At 42.4% G+C, this 24,428-nt stretch overlaps 1 protein-coding gene across 1 annotated transcript in view; it reads right to left on the minus strand.

The window, feature by feature from the left end:
- igf1ra (insulin-like growth factor 1a receptor) overlaps positions 1-24,152 on the minus strand; it is an 81,950-nt gene extending 57,798 nt beyond the window's left edge. The window contains exons 1-2 of the mRNA XM_034141733.1: positions 23,053-24,152; positions 11,146-11,709 (exon numbers count right to left, since the gene is read on the minus strand). Of these exons, the coding sequence (XP_033997624.1) occupies positions 11,146-11,709; positions 23,053-23,158 (670 nt within the window). The 5' untranslated portion in view covers positions 23,159-24,152. The remainder of the gene's footprint in view (positions 1-11,145; positions 11,710-23,052) is intronic.
- Positions 24,153-24,428: the final 276 nt, after the last annotated feature.

Here is a 24,428-nt window from a genome sequence, read left to right on the forward strand (position 1 = left end):
GTCTCACTGCTGGGAAGGGATGAGACACAGACCACAACAGCAAATACACTAGCCTATTTTTACAGTATCATGTTGGGATGGTCAATTTGAACTCACTCAGACAGCAGCTCATGGCATTCTTAAACCACATCACAGTTAAAAAGAGAGGTGTAACACAACAAAGAGCTAAAGCAAGCTGGCCACTACAGCGAGGAGAGGCTACACTGAGTAAATGAGTGAGTAATCAAATATGAATGAGGATGGGCGGTGTTTACATGCAAGCTGTGGGCTAGTGTCTGTCATGTTTATCAGACAGCCACACAGAGAAAGACGATTCCTGACGCACACTCAAGTGCAGGCCCCGCAAGCCCCGTCTCTGTAATTGGTGCGCTAATGGAGGTGGGGGATGGCGTCGGAACTAAAGGACTTGGACTTCAAAAGGCCTGCTGGACGCTTATCAACAAATGCGCTCTCATCAGACACAAGAGGACGGAGCAGATGAAAGGAGTGCTAATGCACCTCCACCCCTGTCAAGCATCCATTCTGCTCCATCAGCAGCAGACGTGAGGAGCCAGGCTGCCAGAGGAGGGAGCGTAGTATCAAAACATGTACCGACAAACAGGCGGGGTCAATGAGTTCTTAGAGTCAGTAAGTGAGCCTGTCCTGAAGCAGCAGATAGTAGGCTTAACTAAGTGCTGAGATATTATTCAATAATCTCCCTTATAATCCGTGAATAGTATTATGATGTTTCATGTCATGTTAAGTTATACAAACTTCAATTGTCCAAGAACATTTTGTTAAAGGGTTGCTTCACTTACTGTATTTTTCTAGATGAAGAAAATGCAGTAGGTAAAGACGCCAGGCAAACAAAACCATTTTTTTTTGCAGGTGGAAATTGAGTTCTCAAATTCCTTTTTCCAAACTAAAGAATTAGCACATTTTTAAACCAATAAGGGTGAATAGAAAAGTGAGCTAACTCAATCTGATGGAAGGTTTTCTGTAATAAAGTTTGAAAAGTCAGTAAGTGGTCCAGTATGTTTTCTTACTTTTGGCAGGCAGTTGTCCTGTGGGGTTACAGTAAAATCTGACAAAATTGTCCCGTCACCTTACCTTACCCTATCTGTCACCATAGTCAGAATAATCTCTAATGTCCTGTGAGTCTAAAGCCAATTAGCGAGGATGAATGAGGATAGTGGCAGCTCCCAGGTGACACAGCCTTTCCCTCCCTCCGAGCAGCAGGCAGAGATAGAGCTGCAGTGGGGAGCTCCAGAGACCTCTATATTTATCTGACACAGTAACAAGCCGCTGTCTGACTGCTGCAGTACAGCTGCACAGTTCCTCTCCACTGAACCACCGCCCTCCCCATCCCTTCTGAACTCTGTTCGCTGTGGCCAGTGATCAGGAAACCAGGGATGACACGGCAACATGTCACCACTCTGAGTCATCATCACAGACATTTGCATCCGAGTCTACACAGAACACAGAATTTCTGGCACTGAATAGCTCAACGACAGCACTTCACACGCCGCTGAATTTCTCTACAAGAGGAGCTATATTTCAAAGTTGAGACCCGTATTTCATCTCGGGCCACCCTGATGCTGACAAAGCACCAACTGGTGATTGCTGTGTTTGAGTGGCCCATTGAGGCGGCCCGCCAAGAAGCTGCCGTTGTGCCAAAAGAGTCATGCCAAGAGGGCTGGAGAAGGCAGAGGAGCCCCAGCCACCTGTGCCCATTAGGTTAGGTGCTGACAACTGCACTAGGCCCTTGGGAACCCACCAAAACAAGCCGAGGAGAGAGAGGAAGGGGACGCACCAGACGGGGATCATGGTCATTTTTCAGCTATTGACTGCAAGTAGACTAATGACATTAAACAAGTGACCCTGCTTTATGCATTGTTGACACTGAAACACACGGGGGAAGATTTGTAAAGAGCTGACATGATCAAAAATGTTTTGGGAGCTGATCTAACATCAAAGCTGATGCTGGCTCACAGGGAGCTTCGAGGGGAGGTGATGTCACAGGCGTTTCATTTAGCGGTGTAGTTCATATGCTCTTTCATGTCCGGATCGTGCATATGCTCCTCAAAAGAACAGACGGCAAAACACAACTGGCACGCCGAGGCCTGCTTGCTGTCTGTTTTATAGACACACACACACATTAGATCCATGAATCATCATGAGCCAAGCTGCTACAGGATACTGAAAGTTAACTGTTCAGTAACTTTTATAGATTTGATAATAAGATGTATCCCTTCAAACAGCTTCAAAACAAGACACATCGACATACCCTTGGGAATTGGATCTGTTTTCAAAGAAACACACATTTCAGCCATGTGTGGAGGGAAAGGTAGAGGGAGTAGATAATATCCCCAACCCCCTACACACACACACACACACACACACACACACACACACACACACACACACACACACACACACACACACACACACACACACACACACACACACACACACACACTACACACACACACACACACACACACACACCACACTACACCCACACACACACCACACACACACACACACACACACACACACACCACACACACACACACACACACACACACACACACACACACACACACACACACACACAACACACACACACAACACACACACACACACACACCACACCACACACACACACACACACACACACACACACACACACACACACACACACACACACACACACACACACACACACACACACACACACACACACACACACACACACACACACACACACACACACACACACACACACACACACACACACACACACACTTCTGGCAAAGCAGGATCCTCTCCTCTCCCTGCGGTACGACAGTGTACATCCTCACCTCAGCAGGAGAGATTTGTCAGCAGTAGATGTCTTTTTTTCTCACAGTGGAATTAACCCCTGCTCCCAGAGCTTACTTGCGGGCATGGCACATTATCTCCCAGGAAGCACTGCCACCCCAGCCCAGCAGTGAGTAAATGGCTGGTTTAGCCTGTGCTATATGGACAGATAGAGTCAGGGCATGTAGACCGAAGCACTGCTCAGGCAGCAGGCGTGGGCACCCCTCTCTCAATTCTCTGTGAGGCATCACCAAAAGGCAGAGATAGCATCCTTCCTTCCTTTTTAGAGCAGGGGTGAAGGGGAACTACCAAAAAGCCATGGTGCCCCTGGGCTCTGTAAGAGGAAGTTATACTATTCACGCAGAATTATGAATGAGTTGTGAGAGCAAAGGATGAGTCACAGCTTCCGAGCTGTACAGCCAGAAGGCAGCAGGCAGCCTATCACCAGAGGCAATGGGTGGCTCAAATAGGCGACATCAAGCATGCTGGAAGCACTAAACAAACACAGCAGGCACAGCCACAGTGGGCACACACAACCTGGGAACAAGTCGATTTACATTTGTAAACAAAAAAAGGATGGCATGTGAGAGAGGAGTTGGAGTGCATGAGTCTTGCAGCATGACACATGGGTCCTATTTTGGTCAATCAAATCTATGAGAGGAAACCTAGGAAAAGAGGCCAATCTGTCAGTGCTTTGAGAGAAGTCCTTTGTAGGCCACAGAGGAGAGGAGTCGGATAAACTCATGAAACCCGCCATCAATGGACAATAAGCCCTGCTGTTCATACATGGACAATAACACACTGTATAACTATGTCATCATGAATGAACTTTGCTAACTTGAAATCATCACATAGAAAATTAAGCAGAGAAAGACAGTGTTGTGGACATTAAAAGTTAGCAAGAGCAGTTGACATATGTTTGTGGCTTTTCATGAGTTACACCACACTCTGCACAAGCAGTGAGGCAAATATATTATCTTCAATTTTGCATTTGGGAGGAACTCAAAACAAATTAAAGCGTGAGGCAAAGAGAATTCCATTCTAACCAATCACACTCGCCACTCTTGCCCCAGGCCTCTCAAAAGTCCAAAGGCAACCTATAAAACCAATTGAGCAGAAAAACTATTTGTAACCAAACAGAGTTTTTCCCCTCGCGTTAAGAGGCTCAGGTTCTGGGTACTCCGTGAAGAAGGTCTCTGTTTTGGATGAATGTACATCGGGCGGTAACACTTCCCAAGAATGACATTTATGAAAGTGACCTAGATGGGAGAAAATGTGGCAAAGGCCAGGAGAGGGAAGGAGACGTTACATTTGAAGCTACAGTAAGCAGCAAGTTAGCTTAGCTAGCTTAGCATAAAGGTGGGAAACGGCAAGCATGTCTCTATCTGAATAATAACAACCAAAACATTTAAAGGTCATATACGATAGGTTGAGGGAGATGAATCCGTATCGCAACTGAATCGGTTTCATATTGTGTTTAAATGTTATAGCTTAATATTAACGGGAAAGATATGATTATTTCCTAAATATGTATTTATTCCTTTAAAAGTTGCTTATATGATTTGCTCGTACATTTATATCAGGTGGTTTGTTAATATACCTAAATTAAATGGCTTTGCTTTCTTACTTACTTTTCACTTTACAGATACACCAAACTGACTTGAACATGTGAAGGCAATAGATGAAAACACAAGGTGATGTTTGAATTGTTGTTTTTACCGACTCAGGTGCCGTACATACCTTAGCTGAAGGAACAGCCATAAAGGAATAACAAAAGAAGCTGTTGTGTACGCTCTCTCTCTAACACAAACACAAAAAGAGAGCGCTATTTACAGCTTGTTGTCGCTTCTCTTGCCCTTCGAACACTGTTTAAAAAGACATAAGCGTCCAAGAACACAAAGAAAACGAAGGGCTGCCGTGCATGTGAAAGGAGCTTTGTCTGATTTCTCTAATGTATTTATTTCAATGACACCATGGAGTTGTAACACTGAATCAATAGTCCCGAGTCTTCTGTGAGTAGAATAGAGACAAGGGCGAGTGCGCGCGGGACGACTGTGGCTCACATGTTGAAAACATCTTCCTGAAGTTACCTTCAAAGGCATTAACATTAAAGTGTTGAAATGCCGAGCCGTTACTCGAGCACGGGCCAAGTTTCTCCTTTCCCAAGACGCGGTGTTGACCCCGTGAACAGAAAGAAAATCTGAGCATGTTAAGTGGAGAACATGATGGATCCGATTATCCCTTCTTTAGTCTGCTGGTTGTGGGAGGGCAGGAATGAATGAGTCTGATCGAGATGAGAGCCATCTCTTTGGCACTCACACTGGCACGCTGCCTAAGCTTTGTACAAAATGGAGCAGAGGCGGGCGAGTATAGCTCATGCCGGGTGGAAACATCAGATGTGTGCGTACTGAGTCATGGTGCCGAGTGTGCCCCCAGGAAAGCACCACTTTCAAGACTGGAATTTGAGCCCTTCTCTGCATCCTGTCCCTATAACCACATGACTGTGATAAGCTTCAGAAAATACATTAAATATTTAAAAGCTTCCTTGTACCTGCTCTGGGGTATTAGTTAAACAAAAACGACTGACAGATGTTTATAAAAACTCGGCCCACCTTGGCACACAACACACACACAAAAACTCTGTCAACTTCATCAGTTTAGTTCCTTCTTATTTCCAACAAATAGTCTCTGTATGGCGCTGCACATGTAGTCCACACATACAGCCTGTGCTGTGAATTCCCCCTCTTTATCCCCTCACAACTGCAATGAGTAAGCCAGCAGGAATTTCTACCTTATATACTTAAAGGGGCAGACTCATTCCTCCCAACTGAACATACATGCCTTGTACCTAAAGTATCAGCACATGTAGCTCTTAGCACAAACTGAGAATTGTTTCTGCTCGGTTCAACAACTTATCTTGATAACAAGAAGTATGAGCTATGTGGTAATTCCAGAAATATAGGAACAAAAACCTTTAAAACATAAAAGGGATTTGCATTCTGTTTTCCCTCTCTTTAAAAAAAATATAAAACAAAGACCAGACCAACAAATGATCGTGGTATTTTCATTGTAGCCACAGCCTGACGCAGCTTGTTTCTAAGCGGCATAATGCCCAAAACATATTAAAAACTGAATATTGAGCCACATCGCAGTACTGGGTTCCTTTTTATTATGATGAACTTGGGAAATAAAGTTGAATTTTGAAGCAATCACACATGCAGCATTCTGGTGCCATAAATACTTTCAAGTAAATCATACCCACAGCTAAAAATAATTCTGACCAATTTTACTACAGTGCGAATATGTTTTTCCAAAACCTACAGAGCCAAGCCAGCTGTTTGGTGTTAATTACATTATTTGTGACTCGGTTTTAAAGACAGTGGAGGGAATCAAAAAGCATTGGGACACAAATGAGAAAAATGTAATATTGCAAGCCCTATCTTTCTCAATTATATCAAAAATATATAATAATTGCAAAGTAAAAAAAACAACAGAAAGAGAAGAAAGAAATATTGTCTGTCCGTCTGAACCTGCTTCCCCTACATCCTCTAAAATAAACTGTTTTCCTGCTGTGAAGTGGCCTTAGGTCAGAGCACTCAGACCAGAGATATCAAGTGGGTCTCTGGCAAAGAGGGAGCAAACATATTATCAAATGCAAAAGTCTCCCGGGCCGGCGGAGAGCTCTCACAACTGCCACGGCTCAGAAATGCTTTTTCGCTCTGCAGTGTTTTTCTCGGGGTTCAGGACAAGGACACACAGAGCACAGACTGTCAGTGGCATAACAGGACAGCAGGGCTGCTTACGTCAAACTTCACCTTAAGGCCCTGACACACCAGGCCGTATTCGGCCATCTTGCGTTGTCTGGCGACAACGCGTTCCTTGTCGCCCAAAGTCAATTTGGTGTGTCCCGAACCCTCGGCCGTGACACGCCTTATTTGGCCTTTCACGGTCGACACCCGGCCGAGTCAACATGTTGAATCGGCCAAAATACGGCCACAAGCTATCGGGCCAAGAAACCACTCTGATCAGCTGTTCAGCTAGCGAAACGGAAGTGAGGGACGTAAACAAACGATTAAAAAAGGCACAGGACAGCAGCTAAACCCCAGCAGGTGATACTTAAAAGACATCAAACATAGCCCTTAAATGTCCTCTCTTACCTCCCACACATAGCAGGGACATCTCTGATATCGGCGGGAGCGTCCCCGGCTGTCCTCTGCTGAGAGCTCCGTGATTTGTTTGGTCAAGTCCGGTTTTTCATCTCATCGTAAATTTAGCAAGAAGTGGCCATTATTACATTGCTGACTCAATAAACTACACCCCCGCCAGAACACTGCGATCATCAGATGCAGGTCTATTAACTGTGATTTTATAGTATGTCTGCACTTTATGTGCTCATTTCATCATTCATGTATTTTATATTCTAAAACATGTTTTCGATGGACGAGAGTGAAAATGGAACGCACACGCTATTTGTTTGTTTATATCAGTCTGTTCTTCTTCTCTGTCTTCCGGTTGTTGCCTATTTTGAATGACGAATACACACTACCGCCGCCTGCTGGTAAGGAGAGTTATTGCCACTCACGCATGCGCAGTTCGTACGTGCTCGGCTGAAGTCTTTGCGGTGATTTCCAGTGCGACACATGGCCAAGACGCAGGAGAACTCGTCGATGGAACTGTCGGTGTCGGCGAGTTCTCTGGTGACTGCCTGGTGTGTCAGGGACTTTACACCACTATAGCTTCAGACACTAAAATGCAAAATGACACTGCACCACTAACACCTCAGGTCTGCTCTCTCAAAAAGCAAAAGGCAGTTTCAGTATGTGGACATTTTCGTTCATTAAACATTCACATGCAGACTTGAGTTCTGACATATTATAATGCAGCATTCAGGACATGGTGTTCCTTAGAATGATACAGCATACTGTAAGTTAATAACCTATCGCATAAAGAAGACATGTAAGCACTGTGAGGAGTAGCCAGTGTGAGAGTGTGTGCCTCCCTGTGGAGCTATGAAGACTAACCTGCCCCGGGACTGGGCATGGACACCGCAGCATGCTTTCCTGCTCGTCTGCCTAATTTTAAAAGCCTCTTGTCTATCTGGCTCTGGCTCAGTTTCAGGGGCAGAAGGGAGGCCTGTCTGCAGCAAACACAGAGACTTGAGAGGGCTATTTGAAGCAGGCCAGACAGTTTTAGTCACGGGATCCCCCGAAACTCAAAGCAAACAGTGTGCGGTGTCAAAGGATCCAGGGTCTGGCCAAACAAGACGGTTGGCTGTGACCACTGCAGTGATGAGAGAATGTCTCCCGACAAGTAAACAGCGGAGAGATATCTGACAGCCAGAGCTGTTAACAGCCCCTGATAAGCAGAGTAGAAAAAGAGCGAGGTGAAATGGAGGAGGAAACACCAGGAGAACAACTGACAAGGTGAAACCAGAGACGAGATCCAGGCTGAGGTTAGGCCAAGTGAGGAAGAAGCAGACAGACAGTGTGTATGAAGAGGGGAGAATCATGGGGGGAAGAAGGAGGAGGACGAGGTACAAAAAAAAAACAAGCGGAGTGACAGGCATTTTTTAGCACTCCAAGCAATGTGCTTTAGCGCAAGCTTGCTGTTGAGCTCGTATACTTGACATTTGTCTGACATTTCCCCTCAGTGCCCCTCCTCCTGCTCCTCAGTCAGGGCCTCTCTACGCATCACTGCCCGCCACTAAAAAGCAACCAGCCCCTGCTCCAATCTGCACATCCCTACACGGTCACTCCCACTCACTTCAAATACATTAACCTGGCTTATCATATAAACATTCCCCTCTCGACTAATACACCCGAACCGTTGTGGGGAACAGTATCTGGTAGGTGGACAAACATGTGGAAAGAGGAAATGTGTGCTCTGTGAAGCACCAGAAGGCCCAGAGGCTAAAAGGCAGACAGCACTCCCCCCTCATGTAGTGTAATTAAAGAGGAGACCGGGCCATATTGACTACAAAACCACTGAATGCCCTTGAAGGAACATCTGTACTGGAGAAAAACAAGACAATTATGCAGTGGGGTGGAGGGAGGAGAGAGGAATCCTAAGCAGGAAGCAGAGAGGTATAAACATCAAGCCTTTCAAAAGACAGGGTGAGAAATGTTGCAAAAGGGGCATAAAGCCTGGAATTTTTACGGAGCTCTTATCTGCAGCCTTGAGACCTCAGGGCCTTCTAGATGAATGCTTTTAGCCTGACCTCGGCCTGGGCCTCAAAGAGCAGTGATCTTGTTCAAACAATACTCCGGCTCTGCCTCAAGACCGACGTGTGAGAACAACGAGTTTTACCACAAAACACATCCTCTGTGGGAAGAGCAGACGTGACTTAAAAAAGGTCCTTCACAATGTAGATTATTTGTAAATCAAGCAAAGTAAGGAAACCCTTTTAAACAAAGATATTCAAAATGGTTCCAAAGTCACACAGCCCACTGTGCATGAATCAAGGAATCAATAACAACATGCGGGGAACTCTGGCAGGATATGGCATCCAATAAATAAACAGAAGAACAACAATAAACAACATAGCTTTTCTATAGAGACAGAAGTAATCACTAGGGAAAGAACGCATACTTGATTTCCACTATTTGTTCTGAGGGTCCCCGGGGGTGAAGGAGGGTGGTGGTGTGTGAGACTCCCAACTGACCATGGGAGCTGTACACAGGTCTTCAATAGAAAAAGGGCTGGAGGAACATTTTCCCACCATTACACACAGAGGAGAGGACTGAGAAAATAGCATGAAGTAGGCGACCAAAACAAGTTGAAGAAAGAAAGACAGAAAGAGAGCCAAACATGTAGCCGTTTTATTTACTCCACAGTTGGTACAGTATGGATAGTCAGCCTTTAGAGAGGGAAGGACAAAAGGGCCAGTGTCTCTCAACTACCAATGTGTTAATAGTTTATGCAAAATAAACAAATAAAAGGCAAATGACGCTGAAGCTGCTGCATTGATATCACCCTCTGAACCACACAAACAACACCTGTAACCATAAAAACAAAGCAGCAGAAAGATGGAAGGCCATAGTTTGTTATTATATCTTATCAGCATCTAAAAAGACGTTGAGTTACCATTCCTACATATACAACAATAACATCTAAATGTTTTGTGTCCCTTTTTGTGATGTCTTTCAAGGAGACATGTTGGAATTAAAGCACCGTTAATATACTTTAATTATCTTTCAAATGATTTAAATAGACTTTTCTGAATACAAGTGATTACTTCTTCAACTGTTGGGATAGGGTAATGTGTTATTAATAAGTGAAGTCACCAAAGGAATTTCAACCTCTGGTAAAAAACAACATCCACAAACCCGCTGCACCCTAGGAGAAATGACAACTAGTAGCTTAATATCTTTAAAATATCTGCATGAAAAACGATACAGCCAAGAAACATGATATTGCATAGTTTGTTCTGATGTCAGAAAAGAACGCACCGTGTGTGTCAAACAGGCTGCAGGATATATTGGAAAGTCTGGAACTGTCTTTTATATTCGAAGAGGCATGGGACAGCTGATCTGGTTGTCCCAATGTCTAATCAAAAAAGCACAAGCTGTCTCTCATTCTGAAATCTGAGAGTGTGTGAAGATATGTAATGTTGCTACAAGCCCCGACACTCGCCTTGAGAGCCGTGTATGACAAACTGAACCCGAAAAACTCAATAAATTCCAACCTGCAGATCATAAGGATATTACGTTTCTATATATGATATGACCCTCTTCTGAACTGTTTTTCAAAATTCATGACCCTACCACTGGGCCGAAGTTAAACAGGGAAGACCCTCCCCCAAATTCTTCAATATACCCCTTTTCATAAATCGTAAAAAGTCCCTAAGGCAAATATTTAACTGACATGGTCCAGACAGGTAGACTAGCTCATTTCTTGGCAGAGCAACTTTAACCTCAACTGACTATGCCTTTCTAATACCCGGTGCTCTATATTGCAGCCATCCTTCACTCCGCAAATAGCCTGATCTAAAGACAAGGTCTCTATAATGAACAGAGAGGAAGTGTTTTCACTGGCCCGTGGACAATCCTGCAGCCTGACGGAAATGAAGGGAATACACTGCACAGATTCATGGGATTTGTTAGCTGGTGAAAAAATGCACAATTTCAGAATGTTTATAAGACTGGAAACCACCTACATGGATCAAAGTCACATCCGCATTTACTATACTCGAATTACGAAAATCACACAGCTGTTATCAACGTGTATCGAGCAAACATCCCCTTTTGAAACTGCTTTTTTCGTCATTTGGGAGGATGAAATAAAACACCATGGAATTCACATTACCTTTCTGGCACTGCGTGGAGGTCCAACAGCGGTAGTCGTAGTTGTCATTTAACGACGTCCTCTGACACAGAGGGTTATCCTCCATGATGCCCGGGCAGACATTGTCACATTCCTTTGCCTTCTTATTTCCATTTATAACGTTGTTCAACCTAGCATTCATAATAAGGGACCAGTCCACAGAGTTCAGGTAGCAGAGCTCAGGGTTCTTCTCAATCCGCACGGCTCCCCGGGTGATGTTCCTAAGATTGTACAGGCCGATGTCCTTCAGGCTGGTCATCTCGTAAATCACCAGGGAGTAGTCGTAGAAGAGATTTCGCCCGCGGATTACACTCAGGTTGGGGAAGAGAATGCTGAGGCTGTCCAGGCCCGAGACGCGAAACAGCAGCAGGAAGTCGGTGATGACGGTCAGCTTTGGGAAGCTCAGGGAGCGGAAGACCTCCTGGTTGATGTTGTTGGTCTTGTCATTGATGAGGAGGATCTGCAGGTAGCCCTCCACCACCGTGCAGTTCTCCAGACGCTTGAACTCGCTGATGTCATTCCGGATGTCGATGCTCGGACCACAAACTGGAAGACAAAAAGAGACAAAACATGAATGCTAAATGTTCTTAACCACAATAAAAAACAATACATTGTCAAGTATGAATGCGTGTGGTGGGGAATACAGCAATGCTACATATAGATTAGCATGTAGAATACTTCTGCCAAAAGATTTTAATTAGAGTAATCTCCGTGAAGCATATAATCCTGTTAGTCAATATGTCATACATACATATAATACAGAGCTCTGAACAGCAAAGTGAGCGTAGTGATAGGAAATAATGTTTTTAGCTACATTGTCTAAAAGAAGTTTGTTTTAGGCAGGCCTTTGGATCATTAAAAGAGAGATGTTATCATCAGGGCCTGCTGAGGTAAATATATTTTAAACAAAGAGGTGTTATTGTTTCACGATGAGGTTTACATGTTCACAAACCCTTGTACTCTCATCTTATTAGACGCAAATATTGTTTCACTAAAATGTTGAACCGTCACCTCAGATAACCCCAGCGTTTGAATTAGCCATTCCTCTGTGCTCGGAAAACAACACTTGAAACCACAGAGCCTGGAGCGTTCTCCAACACCACACACACACTCACACACACTCACAGACACACACACACACACACAGACACACACAACAAAGACACCATTTATTATTGATGACAATCGACTTCCATCTAATCGTGCCTATCAATTACTACACCTGGGAATGAATGGTAGATTATATTCTCATAATGTTATTGTTCTCTAATGCAATGGTTCCATTACTTATTTTGTCTGATGTACTTTCCCCGCACTGACAAATTAAATGAGCAGGTTCTCTATTTATCGACACATCATTTTCCCACATGTGTTTATATGAATTGATTTCAAACTGGTTCTTATTTCACACTATTAATAATATTAAAGTGGATATTTTATTTTGTTCTCTATGCCAGGGGTTTTCAAAGTGTGGGAAGGTGAGCCTCCCCTCATAGAACATAAGAACAGCCGCGTCCCCCCTCCCAATTATTATTGCTATTATTATTTAGTGGGAATGCTGATACAGCATTCCAACTATCTGTTATGCTACGCACGAAATTCTTTATTATTCCACCGGGTTATTTTGCACCTCTTCTTCTCCCACATTCCACATCGCAGATGCTCAGTTCAAAACGTTCAGCTCGGTCGGGAATCGATGCTATTACTTTTCTTATTCATAACTTTCATAATTCCAGAGGTACATCCCATAATTCATCAAATTTTTTACATGGAGAAACTCTTCAGACTTGAACAATCTTCATGCAACTTCAACTGCTAACTGCTCCTTCATACTTTCACTCAGAAACCTCATTCCAACTTTAAAATGTTACACATCTTTCTGACATTATTCGTGTAACACAACTTTTAAATGTGATTCGTACTTTTAGAGATATTAAACATTGTTCAGACCTTGATAAAGAGGCCTTCTTCAGATTTAGAGAGCGTGATGTCACAGCTAGAGTGGAGGACAGATTTAATTTTGCCTTCATATTTTCTTTTAAACCTGCCATAATTCCCAAACCCTACATTCCTGAGACATAATTGTTCATGAGAAACGTAGGAAAACATCTCGTAGCTTCAAAAATAAAAAAGAATTATGCAAAATAATTAAACAAAATGCCTCTTGAGGGCATGAAGTGACAAAAACTTTCAACATGTCTCCATTAAACCCCATTGTAAATTCAGCCTCATCTTTCCCCACCACAGCAGCTGCACACCTTTAGTTAATCTGCCAAAAAGGCCACATTATTAACCCGAAAGTACACAAAAGGCACACAATTTAGATGCTCAGAGTTCTTGAGATGCTTCACGCTTTGAAATTTCACCGATATCTGTTACGGTTCTTCAACAAAACGTTCACATGTAAGAGGTTTATCTCATTCAGAACAATGAAAATGCTCTCCTCTCACTGATTACTGCACATCACCATGGAAACCTTTGATCTCTGGACACCTCGTTAGCTCAAATATAAACACCTGTGTCATGGAACACGATGATGTCATAACTCCAACTGACATGCTCAGAGCAGCAGACTTCAGATAATGGTTAATGGTCCTGCCCTCAACAGCTCTACGTCAATGATGGGGTGTCATCATATGCCGTTTCCATGGAAACGCATCCCTCGCCATAAAACACTATGTCGCTGTAACTCCAATGGACACGGTCCGATCGTCCCCCAAACTTCGCTTGTATATCACCGGTCCATGCCTCAACAGCTTTACGCCAAATCTGAGATCTCACTATAGGCTGTTGCCATGGAAACGTATCCCTCGCCATAAAACACGATGTCGCTGTGTAGCTCCAATGGACACGGTCCGGTCGTCCCACAATCTTCACCTGTATATCACCTCTTCATGCCACAACAGCTCTACGTCAAATCTGACATCTCACCATATGCCGTTTCCATTGAAACGCATCCCTCGCCATAAAACACGATGTTGTCGTAACGCCTATGAAAAGGGTAAAAACAGCACCACACTTCAGATAATGGTTAACGGTCTAGCCCTCAACAGCTCTACGTCAATTATGGGGTTTCATCATATGCCGTTTCCATGGAAACGCATCCCTCGCCATAAAAGACGATGTCGCTATAACTCCTATGAAAATGTTCAAAAAGTGCTCAAACTTCACATGTGTGCTAACAGTCCAGCTGTGAAGACATCTACGGGACAGTTTTGAGATTTCTTCAAATGCCGTTGCCATGGCAACACAATGCTCGCCATGAAACACGGTTTTCTCATAACTTCAGTGAAAATGCTCCAAACGGCCCAAAACATCACAGGTTTGGTAACGATGCAGCCATCAACGCATCTAAGCGTATTATGGGATGTCATCAAATGCCGTTGGCATGGAGGCAGATCATTCGCCATCAAGTTAGTTCAAAAGTTTGCAGTTCAAATATTCTGCTGCTTTTCCAAGCCTTTTTACTTTCTTTTCTTCTCTCATCACACATTCAAGCCCCCAGTGTTCATGTATCATTTCAATCTAAATTCTTCACTTTCTTCTTACACATTACATTTCAGCATAGCAGTTTAGCGTCAGCTTTTCAGCATAAAGCATTCCCACTAGCAATTTCTTCAGGAATTGCATTCTCTAGTTATTATTGTTGTTGTTGCTATAATGCAGGGGTATTATTATTCAGTGGAATGCCCTTACCTACTGGCCTAGTTAAATCAAAGTGGCTACTTTTTATTTGACTTTCTCAGGACGTAAAACATTTTTTTCCATAAAGAAAAAAATATATTTACACACGTAAGGTCATCATCTTAACAGTTTTTTATGCTCATCGGTCATCCGTGAGCAGAGCATCAAGTTGGCATGCCTATAACAGCTGAATGCGGCGATTACCATCTTGTTCAGCAAAACGCCTCACAAACTTATTAAGATCTAAAGCTTTAGTGCGTTTTGATTAAATGCTGAGTACAGCCAAACTTGACAGTCTCTTCTCTGTCATTGTAGACCGCAAATACCTCATTCCTTCCGTCTACTTGGGGTCCGAATGCGCAGTCCCGTTCAAATGAAATCGTCGCCAATCACATTTCCTCGCGCCAGGGCCGGGGGAGGGGTTACAAGGCTCGGGTCTTGTGCTGCATTCACTTGCAGTCGGACATTAGGGATTTTCTCTCATAAATGTCCGATGCACAACTTTTATTTCAAAAACAAAGCTGCCAACTGGGGTGGCAGCTGGGGTGGCAAGGCTATTTTTAGGGTGGCCACCAGTTGCCACCCCATGCCACCCCGGTAGATCCGCCCCTGCTTGACTGGTACTTGCTTTTGATCAAAGTCAATACGGAAAACCCGCACTCACACAGGTAGGCGGAGGTGAAGGGAATGAGCACTTTTACAGCCTTTTTGGGGGAACTCGGTCTCCACAGACAGCCAAAAGTGTGCAAGTGACGTTTTCTGCCAGACGCTGTCTCCTGTTTCACTTTAGGTAACTTCACTAAAAATCGATCCATGTTCCCGCTCGCATAAAATTTGCTGAAGTTAACTAGCTAGATTACACTGTTTCTCGTTATTTTTTTCTCACGCTGCGCCTCCCCTGAAGCTCTCTGGCACCCCCCAGGGGAGGCGCGCCTCACACTTTGAAAACCGCTGCTCTATGCAATTGAAATGTTTTTGCAGCTGTGTGTTATAGGAGGTTTTAGGAGGGTTTCTTCAAGTTAACATTCATAACACGTATTCCAGTCGTTGAAGTATTTACTATTTAACCATTGATTGAGCTAACTCTTTACTTTCAGATAACCAGTTTAAGCATTTAGCCATCATTTTTATTCAACTATTTGACTATTTATTCATTAGGCCTTTAAGCTAATTGTTTAAGCAATTTATGTTATTTAACTAAACAATGCTTTCTTTCAAACATTTAGCTTTTCACCAACTGTTTAAACAATGTATCAACTAAATTTTGCTTTTTCACCGTTATTATTTCAACCATTTCATTTCAGATAGATGTTTCGACTTTCCTGCTAGCTCGTTTTGCCATCCCAATTTTAACACAGTGTTCAGGTGTTAGAGATGACTCAATATGTGGGTATATTTAATAAGTAATTTCTAGTTAGTTAGTCATTTATTCTTTAAATTCTTAGTTTTTAACCTTTCAAAGCACCTGCAAGCACCTCTACCACCTGAGGTTCAAGCATGGTTCTAATGCCACTGACAGAAAACTGAAAAGGTATCCGGTAAAACTGATTAAAATCCCTAAAGTTCCTTACAATACATTTGGTAAATGAATTATGAAACAATAAATGAGTTATGTAGTAACAGAATAGGGACATCCTCCAGCTAACAGGTTGCATATTATTTTTAAGAGTCTAAAAGAAGGTTCGACAGTCGGCACAGGAAATGCCTTGACATATGAGCTCCTTGCTTAAACCTGTTATGTTCTTACAGAGGCTTAGGACACCATGGCAGTGAGCGACACCGTCACAGTGCCTGTTCAAAAAGACTGATCCTTGTTCAAAACACGAGGGATAAAGCAAAGAGCTAAACTGTTACTACTCTCAAAATAAACACCGTGCCACCAGTGCCTTTGTAATATGGCGTTGTATAAATAAATCATTAAACAATAGAGCATGTGACCATTGTACCCAAACATATGACAATGACTTGTATTTGTTTTCAAAATGACACTAAGTAAATTCACTTCAGTGCAAACAAAAAAGGCCTTGTTTGAAGTGTTTTCTTTAAACTTTTTCTGCTAAAAATAGGACCTGCTTTGTTTACAGGGATGAATGGGCTATATTTGCTCCTGTCAGGGTGTTTCACTCGTCCAAATTTAGAACGGAAACGATTACTCCACCAGAAAATAGTATTTGCCTTCTCCAATCAACACCAATGCCCCTGGGCTCCCCTTGTGAGCCATCGAGCTGCATGTCCTCTTTGTTTCATTGAGAATTTTCTCCCAGCTTCTCCAGCAGCCGGAGAGAGGGGGAGGAGGGGTGGAGCCACTGAAACACAAAGACTAATTTGTTTGTTAGTAAAGAGAAACTCTAGGACCCACTTCCTGATGAGGGCATTAATAAAATGAGGGTGCGTCTGGCCAGAGAAAGGGAGAGGGGGGGGAGGAAGAGATACTGAGACTAAGGAGAGATAAGGTTTCTACCATTCGTTGCTATCTAAGGCAGTAAACGTACTTCAGGGTGTCAGATAATCTTTTATCCTTACCTAAAATTCATTTATACAAAAGAAAAACTGCTAAAGAGAAAGAGAGAAGAGAAGAGGAAAGGAATGCAGAGAGAAAAACCACTTTGTGATTCCCTTGTTGTACTCATTAGGGATGTTAAGTTCCAGGAATTCCAATCATTTCCTTGGAAAAGAATTGAGTAGGATGTTGCCTCAAACTAAGCCTCCAGGCTACTCTGATTTCAAACAACAATGCTTACCTAAAATGTGGACATCAAACCCCTTTATTTATAGATAGATAAGCAGGAAAAAGAGGGGGTCAAATGAAAGTTCTGATTAAAATAATGACCGAGGAACGATGTGGATATTTTAGCCAGTGTCCACAGAGAGATAAGCCTCGGTCTCTCCCTCCTGCCTGTCTTTGCTCTTCACACTGCTGAGTAAACACACATATCTCCACAGTGTAATGGGATCTATGGGCTCATGTTTAGGATTGATAAACCTTGCCCTGGCCCTCCATGGAAATGTCATCACACAAACGCATACACTCACACCTGCGAGAGCACACACAGTCAAACACAAAGAAAGTATTTCTTATTCAAACCAAGGTCACTGTTTATCTTTACCTCAAGTAAACTGTGACTCAGTAATCTTTGGCCGACAGAAGCATGACTTTCAGACCGCATCATGTGTTTATCAAAAGGCCACAGACTGAGCATTGTTAGAAAAAGCGCATAATTGTATTCCGTCCGATACGATTTACTGTAACTTCCAGAAAAGGTTATTAGGCAGACTCCTCTGATAGTTGGAGATCTGTTAATGTATATGTACAATACTGATTATTGTAGAACGCATTTAGAATAAGTGTTTCTACTGAAAAAAAGGATTTGTATTCTTTAGCATTTAGATTTTTAATCAATATACTGGGTATCTTTTAAACATTATTTTCTTTAAAAAATGTTATGTGTTTAACAAATATCAAACAAATATGTCTTTGTCTGTGTAAAAGACTGTCTGCACAGTGTGTTCTACTTGACCTCAAACTGAACAAACAAAGATTTCTGGTCAAGATGTACTCTAAATATATTATGCATCTTTCATTCAACCTTTATTTCAACTCCTACTACATTGAAGTTGAGACCTAATTCATAATGTAGTTGTTAAAAACAACAATAAATAAAATAAAACTGAATTCTGGGCAAAATTAAGAAATGTTTAACAAATAAAATGTGACGGATGAAGAATTGTTTTTAAAGTATGCATTTTAAATGTAAAAAAGAAAGCATTGAAATGTCATATATTTGGTTTGGTATCAACTTTCTTAAACATTAAATCAGTAATAAATATTGAGAAAGAATGATTTTTATCAGCACATTAAAATGTTCTAATGTATAGGCTACATCTTTCTATTTTTATTAGGTTAGATTTTTCAATCTAACATTTGGCTCTTTCCAGTCAATGACAAAACATTGACTTTTACTTCTAAGAGTTGCATTGTGCTTAAACAAAAGTTAACAAACAAAAGGTTACACAGCTAAGAATTCCCTACACTGAACCATAATAATCAGAATGTTCTAACTGAAACCCGGTGGTAGTTCCTGCAGTGAGGACGCTGGTCACCGTGCGGTCATATCCCTTCACACCTGCCACATCAACTGGCCCTAATCCCCGGCATACTGGAAGTCATCTGACCAGCGGTCTGGTGGCCACTTCCCCTCAGTGGACCTTACTTCAAACACTGTGGCTCAGATTTCACCAAAACCCCAAACAGTAACACTACACTCTCCATCATAACAACTCTCACACAAAGACTCCCCCTCTCCCAAAATAAGGGGAGAGGGCAGGAGGTGAAATACTCCATGTGTACATGCACACTATAGCCTGTTCACTATAAACAACACAACCTATTTTACTGTTGGATTACAGTAAAATATGGTTTGTTGTGATTTTTATTACAGGTTAATGGCTGGAAGGATGTGTGGAAGCCTGCAGGAAACTGACAAAATAAGAGAAGGAAAATCGAGGTATTTTATTAGCATTTAAAATTAAATGGTGATGAATTTACTACTTTAATTCTTGCGTTGTAGCATAAAATCCTTTTTTGGAGTCAACCCAAAAATATTTTTCCTACCACTGCAGCTGTTTGGGAAAAGAAAAACAAGTTGCTCTGAGCTTCAATCCATGGCCTCTCTTACATAGGAATGAAATCCATAAAAGAAAACAAAGTAAAGTAAATAATCAAGCATTATTCTAGATGTTCTCTCTAAGGTGTAATGTGAAGCTCTAGCCTTTTATATATTCTATGCACCTGTGCTATACAATTCCATGCATATACAACATGAACCTCAGTTTATGGCCACATTTTTATTTTCAGTACAACAATCCAAATAATCAAGTTATGAGCGAACAATTAAAATGAAACTATGAAAAGGTTTCTCGCTAAGATTCTGAAAACACCTGAGGAATATTATTTGGCCTCCACTCGGGACGGATCCACATTCAGTTCTTGATGATCAGCTTTCAAGTCATACACAGCAATCCATTAGAAGAGCTAACATTTGCACTCATCTCACAAACTGTACAATACTCCATGGGCCATTAAACCAGCCCATGATGTATGTGCGGTTGGCCAGAGACTGTGTTTGAGCAAATCCAATGACGGGCCACTTGAAATAAAGTGTTTAATTAAGCATTGTAAACCTCAGCTGGCAGCATGGAGGAGCTGCAGGACAGCATTCGACTGCACAAACTAGCCCAGTGACACACTTTCACATCCTAACACAGGGCCACTGACTCAGGCTGTCACGCTGAGTCCTGCTGCAGCACACACTGAGATGCACAATGAACGCACATGCATGAACACAAAAAAACACACCATAGGGCTATGAACACTCACTACACTTTTCGCAGGGGGTGAGACAAGGCATTCCTGCATCCAGCCGAGCCAGGGACGGGGGGAAGGGAACTTATAGTGGAGGGGTTTGGGGGGGAGGAGTGTGTGTGTTACCGTGTAGCCCCGGTCACAAGATGGAGTGGGGCACCTTGGAGTAGTGACAGCAGTCATATCTGAGCCACTTGCTCTGTCACGACTAGGAGAGCTGCACTGCAACATACCCCAAAGGGAGACGTAAGGGGGGGGGGTGCCTGTCAAACACAATGCTCGCTGACGTTTGATTATTTATGCCACCATTCAAGTTTTCCGGAGCAACATGTCCCTTAATAAATAAGTTAACAAGAACAGTGGTGTGCCCTCATGGAACGGGACAGAGGGTGCCTGTACTCACACAACCCTGAGCCAATGTTGTTGGTGACATATCTATTTATAACCCTTGTAGTATTGGTGCCAAGTCATGAAGTTAAGCGCATTGGTCCGTACTAGAGACAGCAAAAGCCAATAAAACAGTTCACAAACTCTCTACTCTTCCAATCAACAAAACCAAGTCTGTTTCTCTTGCATGTGTATTTGTGCACACTCTATTTCCAAACACCAAGTCTCTATCTCCCCTGTGCTCTCTCTCCCTTTTAGAGACTTGTTTGCTGCATACTTGCAAGCCATGGCATGGAAAGTTTACTGTGGTGAGAGTTAAAAGGGAACTTAATTACTTTTTTTTTTTTGCCGTTGACAGATCATCAAAATGAACAGGGAGAGAAGAAAAAAAGGTTCAACCCCCTAATGGATATCTGTGATTTTCCACTAAGTGATGATAAAAGCTGGAAATTCTGGTGAAGTAAACATAATCTCTGAGTGATAAACTGGTGAGACCATCTTGATATTCGCCAGTCTTTGTTTGCTGAACGCTTTGTTGTGGAAGGTCTGATGTGTTTTACACCACAGAGCATCGGGATCTGAGAGCAGCCACTTGTCTCCCAGCCCCCTGCTGCGTTCATGGGTGTCTCTCCGGCTCAGAAGGGTGCACAGAAACGCACCCCCACATGGCTGTGGGTGGACCACTGGTCAATAGGCCTGAAAACGTTTTTTCTTCTCTATTTGAATGCTAATAGAGGTCAGACTACAAGTCTCCTTCTCATGTCAAGTTGTCTACATGCATCATCACACATATCAGACAAATTATGAGTGACCTAGTACCCTAAAAACAAACCTATATATATATATACATAAACAAATCCTGCCATGTCACCTTAGTTACGCAGACAATCAACCAGCAGGCACAGGCTGAACTTCTGGCTTGAGCACAATAATAACCCATACTTCAAGGGTGACGATTGACGTAGATTTAAAGTGGAAGTGGTCTAAAAATATTGATTCTCTACAGAAATGCAACAAGCAAAACAAATAACAATGTTATAAATTAAAAGTGTACTTTTTTTTTGTTACAATAAACCTGTTAAAAATAAGAAAATTCATATAACTTCTCATATTTTTGTATTACTTTATGATAAACATCAGACAAAATGCAGAAATTGGTTAATTTATCTATTTAATTAAGTTACTTTTGGCCTAATTATTTTTTAGACAGATTAGGCTTGTTTTATTATATTACAGTTACAGATAACTTTTCAAAGAGCTGTATAGGCAATAAGAAATAAAAAGAGAAGCAGCCCTCTTTGGCCCTTATTAATACCCAGTTATTCTACAAGAAATAGCCAAAAGCTGTCTTGATTCCATCTCTATCAATAACATTATTATAACTAGACTGTAAGAAAAACATTTTTGATGAAGCAGTGATGAGCAAATTCTGTATTTCAAAACATTTAAAATCAAAGCAAGGATACTGAACTGAGTAGAAGCAAGACATTAATCATAAAAAGCAGTTACATGTTAGGGAGTTACATAAAAAAATATGTCTATATAGTTGGTTACTAAACCACTCAAATAAGCACAACAGAGAAATGTAGGGGGTTTAATAAGCTTGTCCAGAAACTGTTCGGAGACAAAATTGTAAAGTTATGACGTGTCTTACACAAAGTGTCATTTCATCAGTGTGAGAGCATGGAGTTAGGACTGGGTCTGACTGGTCTGAACTCCTGAATGTTAACTTTATTTGTCACTACATAGCTTCACACAGGGTACTATGCAGTTAACTGAGAATGTTCTCTGAAGATACCTTATCACCTCCTACAATTTAAATGGTGTTTTGTTTTGGTGACCGTTAATGAAGGTGTTCGGCTTAAGTAAGCTATGTTATTTTGTTAGTGTGTTTTAACTGTATGGCCAAGCAAATGTTTGTGTCTGATTTAGGTTTTTCATACACAGCGACGCCACACCACGAAATGCAAAATGGCCACATGGTCGTAGTAACCTTCAGCTCCGGTCCCTACATTCATCCCCTGCTCTCTGGGTGTCTAACGTGGAGATTAAGGCGACGTGTGCTTCGTTCCTCCGACTGTTTCTGAATAAACTAAACTGCTTTGTGAAATGAGGTGATACTGACAACCGTAAAGAAAATTCGCTTAAATGTGTTCACCTACTGACGGGCAGCTACACCACATGGTCCTCAGCTAATATGTGAGTAAATAGCACACGTAGGGGAGCTCCATGATCCCTGGGATTCTCGTAGTGAGTGCCTATGTTCTAGTATAAAAAGTTTCCCACTTATTTTTGCTAAAATAAATACATTATAACTCGTTATTCTTCCTAAAGCATTCATCCAAATCCTGCTGTACAAGAGGTTAAGCTTGGCTACAAAAGACCCATTGTGTAGCATATTAAGGCATTCCCTGTTAGAAATCAACAAAATATAATAATAATAAAAAAGGACTTACTCTCTCCATGTGTGGACCAGATGCAGATAGTGGACACAGAGAGCATCAGACCCCAAAACAAGGTCGGGCTACCCATCCGTGTGTCAGATCTCATGTTCCTTAACATTATTCACTCCTCAAACAAAATAAAAAAAATGCAGGGATACAAAATAAAATACAATAAAGAAGGTTGTACACGTTGGCTTCTTTAAAAAAATTAATGAAAAAGAGGAGCAATAAATGTTTGTAGCCCAAAAAGGCTACACCGTGGTAGCCTGCAAATGCGTGGCTTCCAGGATTTGCTCTAAAAATATATAAATAAATGTGTACACCACGTTATGACAGGGAATTCCTATGGAGAAAAAAAATACTAAAACGGTCTGCTATTTTTGCCAGTCACAGGGTACTTTGACGTCGGCTGGTATGGCACACACGCCAGTGATTTTCCTGGATAAATGATGGTAATCCCCATCTTCAGTCTCCATCTCTTGAAAACAGCAGTGCGCGTACAGTGCGATCAGGCCTGGTAATAACAATTTCAAAATGCCAGGCTAAATGTTATTATTGGCAGCCATTGACACCATAATACATTTACGCCAGTGTCGCTCTCAATAATCCCCCGTGTGATTGAGTGTGTGAGGGGAGGTATGGGGCAGAAAACACGTCCAGATCCACAGGGGTGGTGGCTGCGAGGTTGGAAAATGAATGAAAAACCTTTTTTTGCTTATGCCATTCAACCAACACAAGTTCTCTATCCACACCAAGCAGTCCTGGCTCGCGGTGAGAAGTCGCTTTTTAAACCAATTTTCCAGCTCCTCGGGTCGGACTTATCTCCGCCGTCAGTCGGGATTTGCAGCTGAAAGAAAACAGCAGACTTGTGCCACGCAGGAGAATGGCTCTCCAGCTAGACGACCTCGGCTGGGGTGGGAGGGAGAATGTGTCCACAAGGAGTTGCCCTTTACGAGTGTTTCGTGTGTCGCCTTTATCCTCATAAAGGAGAGAAAACAAAAACTCCCGTAGCGTGTATATCCAGGGGCTGAAATCCTCGCCCTCGGTGAACGCAGGCTGTGGGTCTCCGCTCCTCCGTGGAATCCTGCTGTAAACAAGAGTCGGCTCCTCACACAGAACGCTCAGTGCTACGGTAAGGTGGCCGGGAGGAGGCGGGAAAACCCGGAGTGGATCCGGACCCGGGGATTCACAAATCTCTCTACACCTCCTACAAGACGTTCAGGGCCGCGTTGAAAAACAGCAACCCCGGGGGGTCTGGGGGGGAAACATCCTCGCCTGATGTTTTAATTCAGTTAAAACAAAAATAAATATATCTGCCATACAGCAGAAAAACTCAGTTACAAGCATTACAATTTACTTCAGTAATTTACAAAATGATGTGCATCAAA

Source organism: Trematomus bernacchii, unplaced genomic scaffold (assembly GCF_902827165.1).
Source record: "Trematomus bernacchii unplaced genomic scaffold, fTreBer1.1, whole genome shotgun sequence".
NCBI classification, from domain to species: Eukaryota; Metazoa; Chordata; class Actinopteri; order Perciformes; family Nototheniidae; genus Trematomus; species Trematomus bernacchii.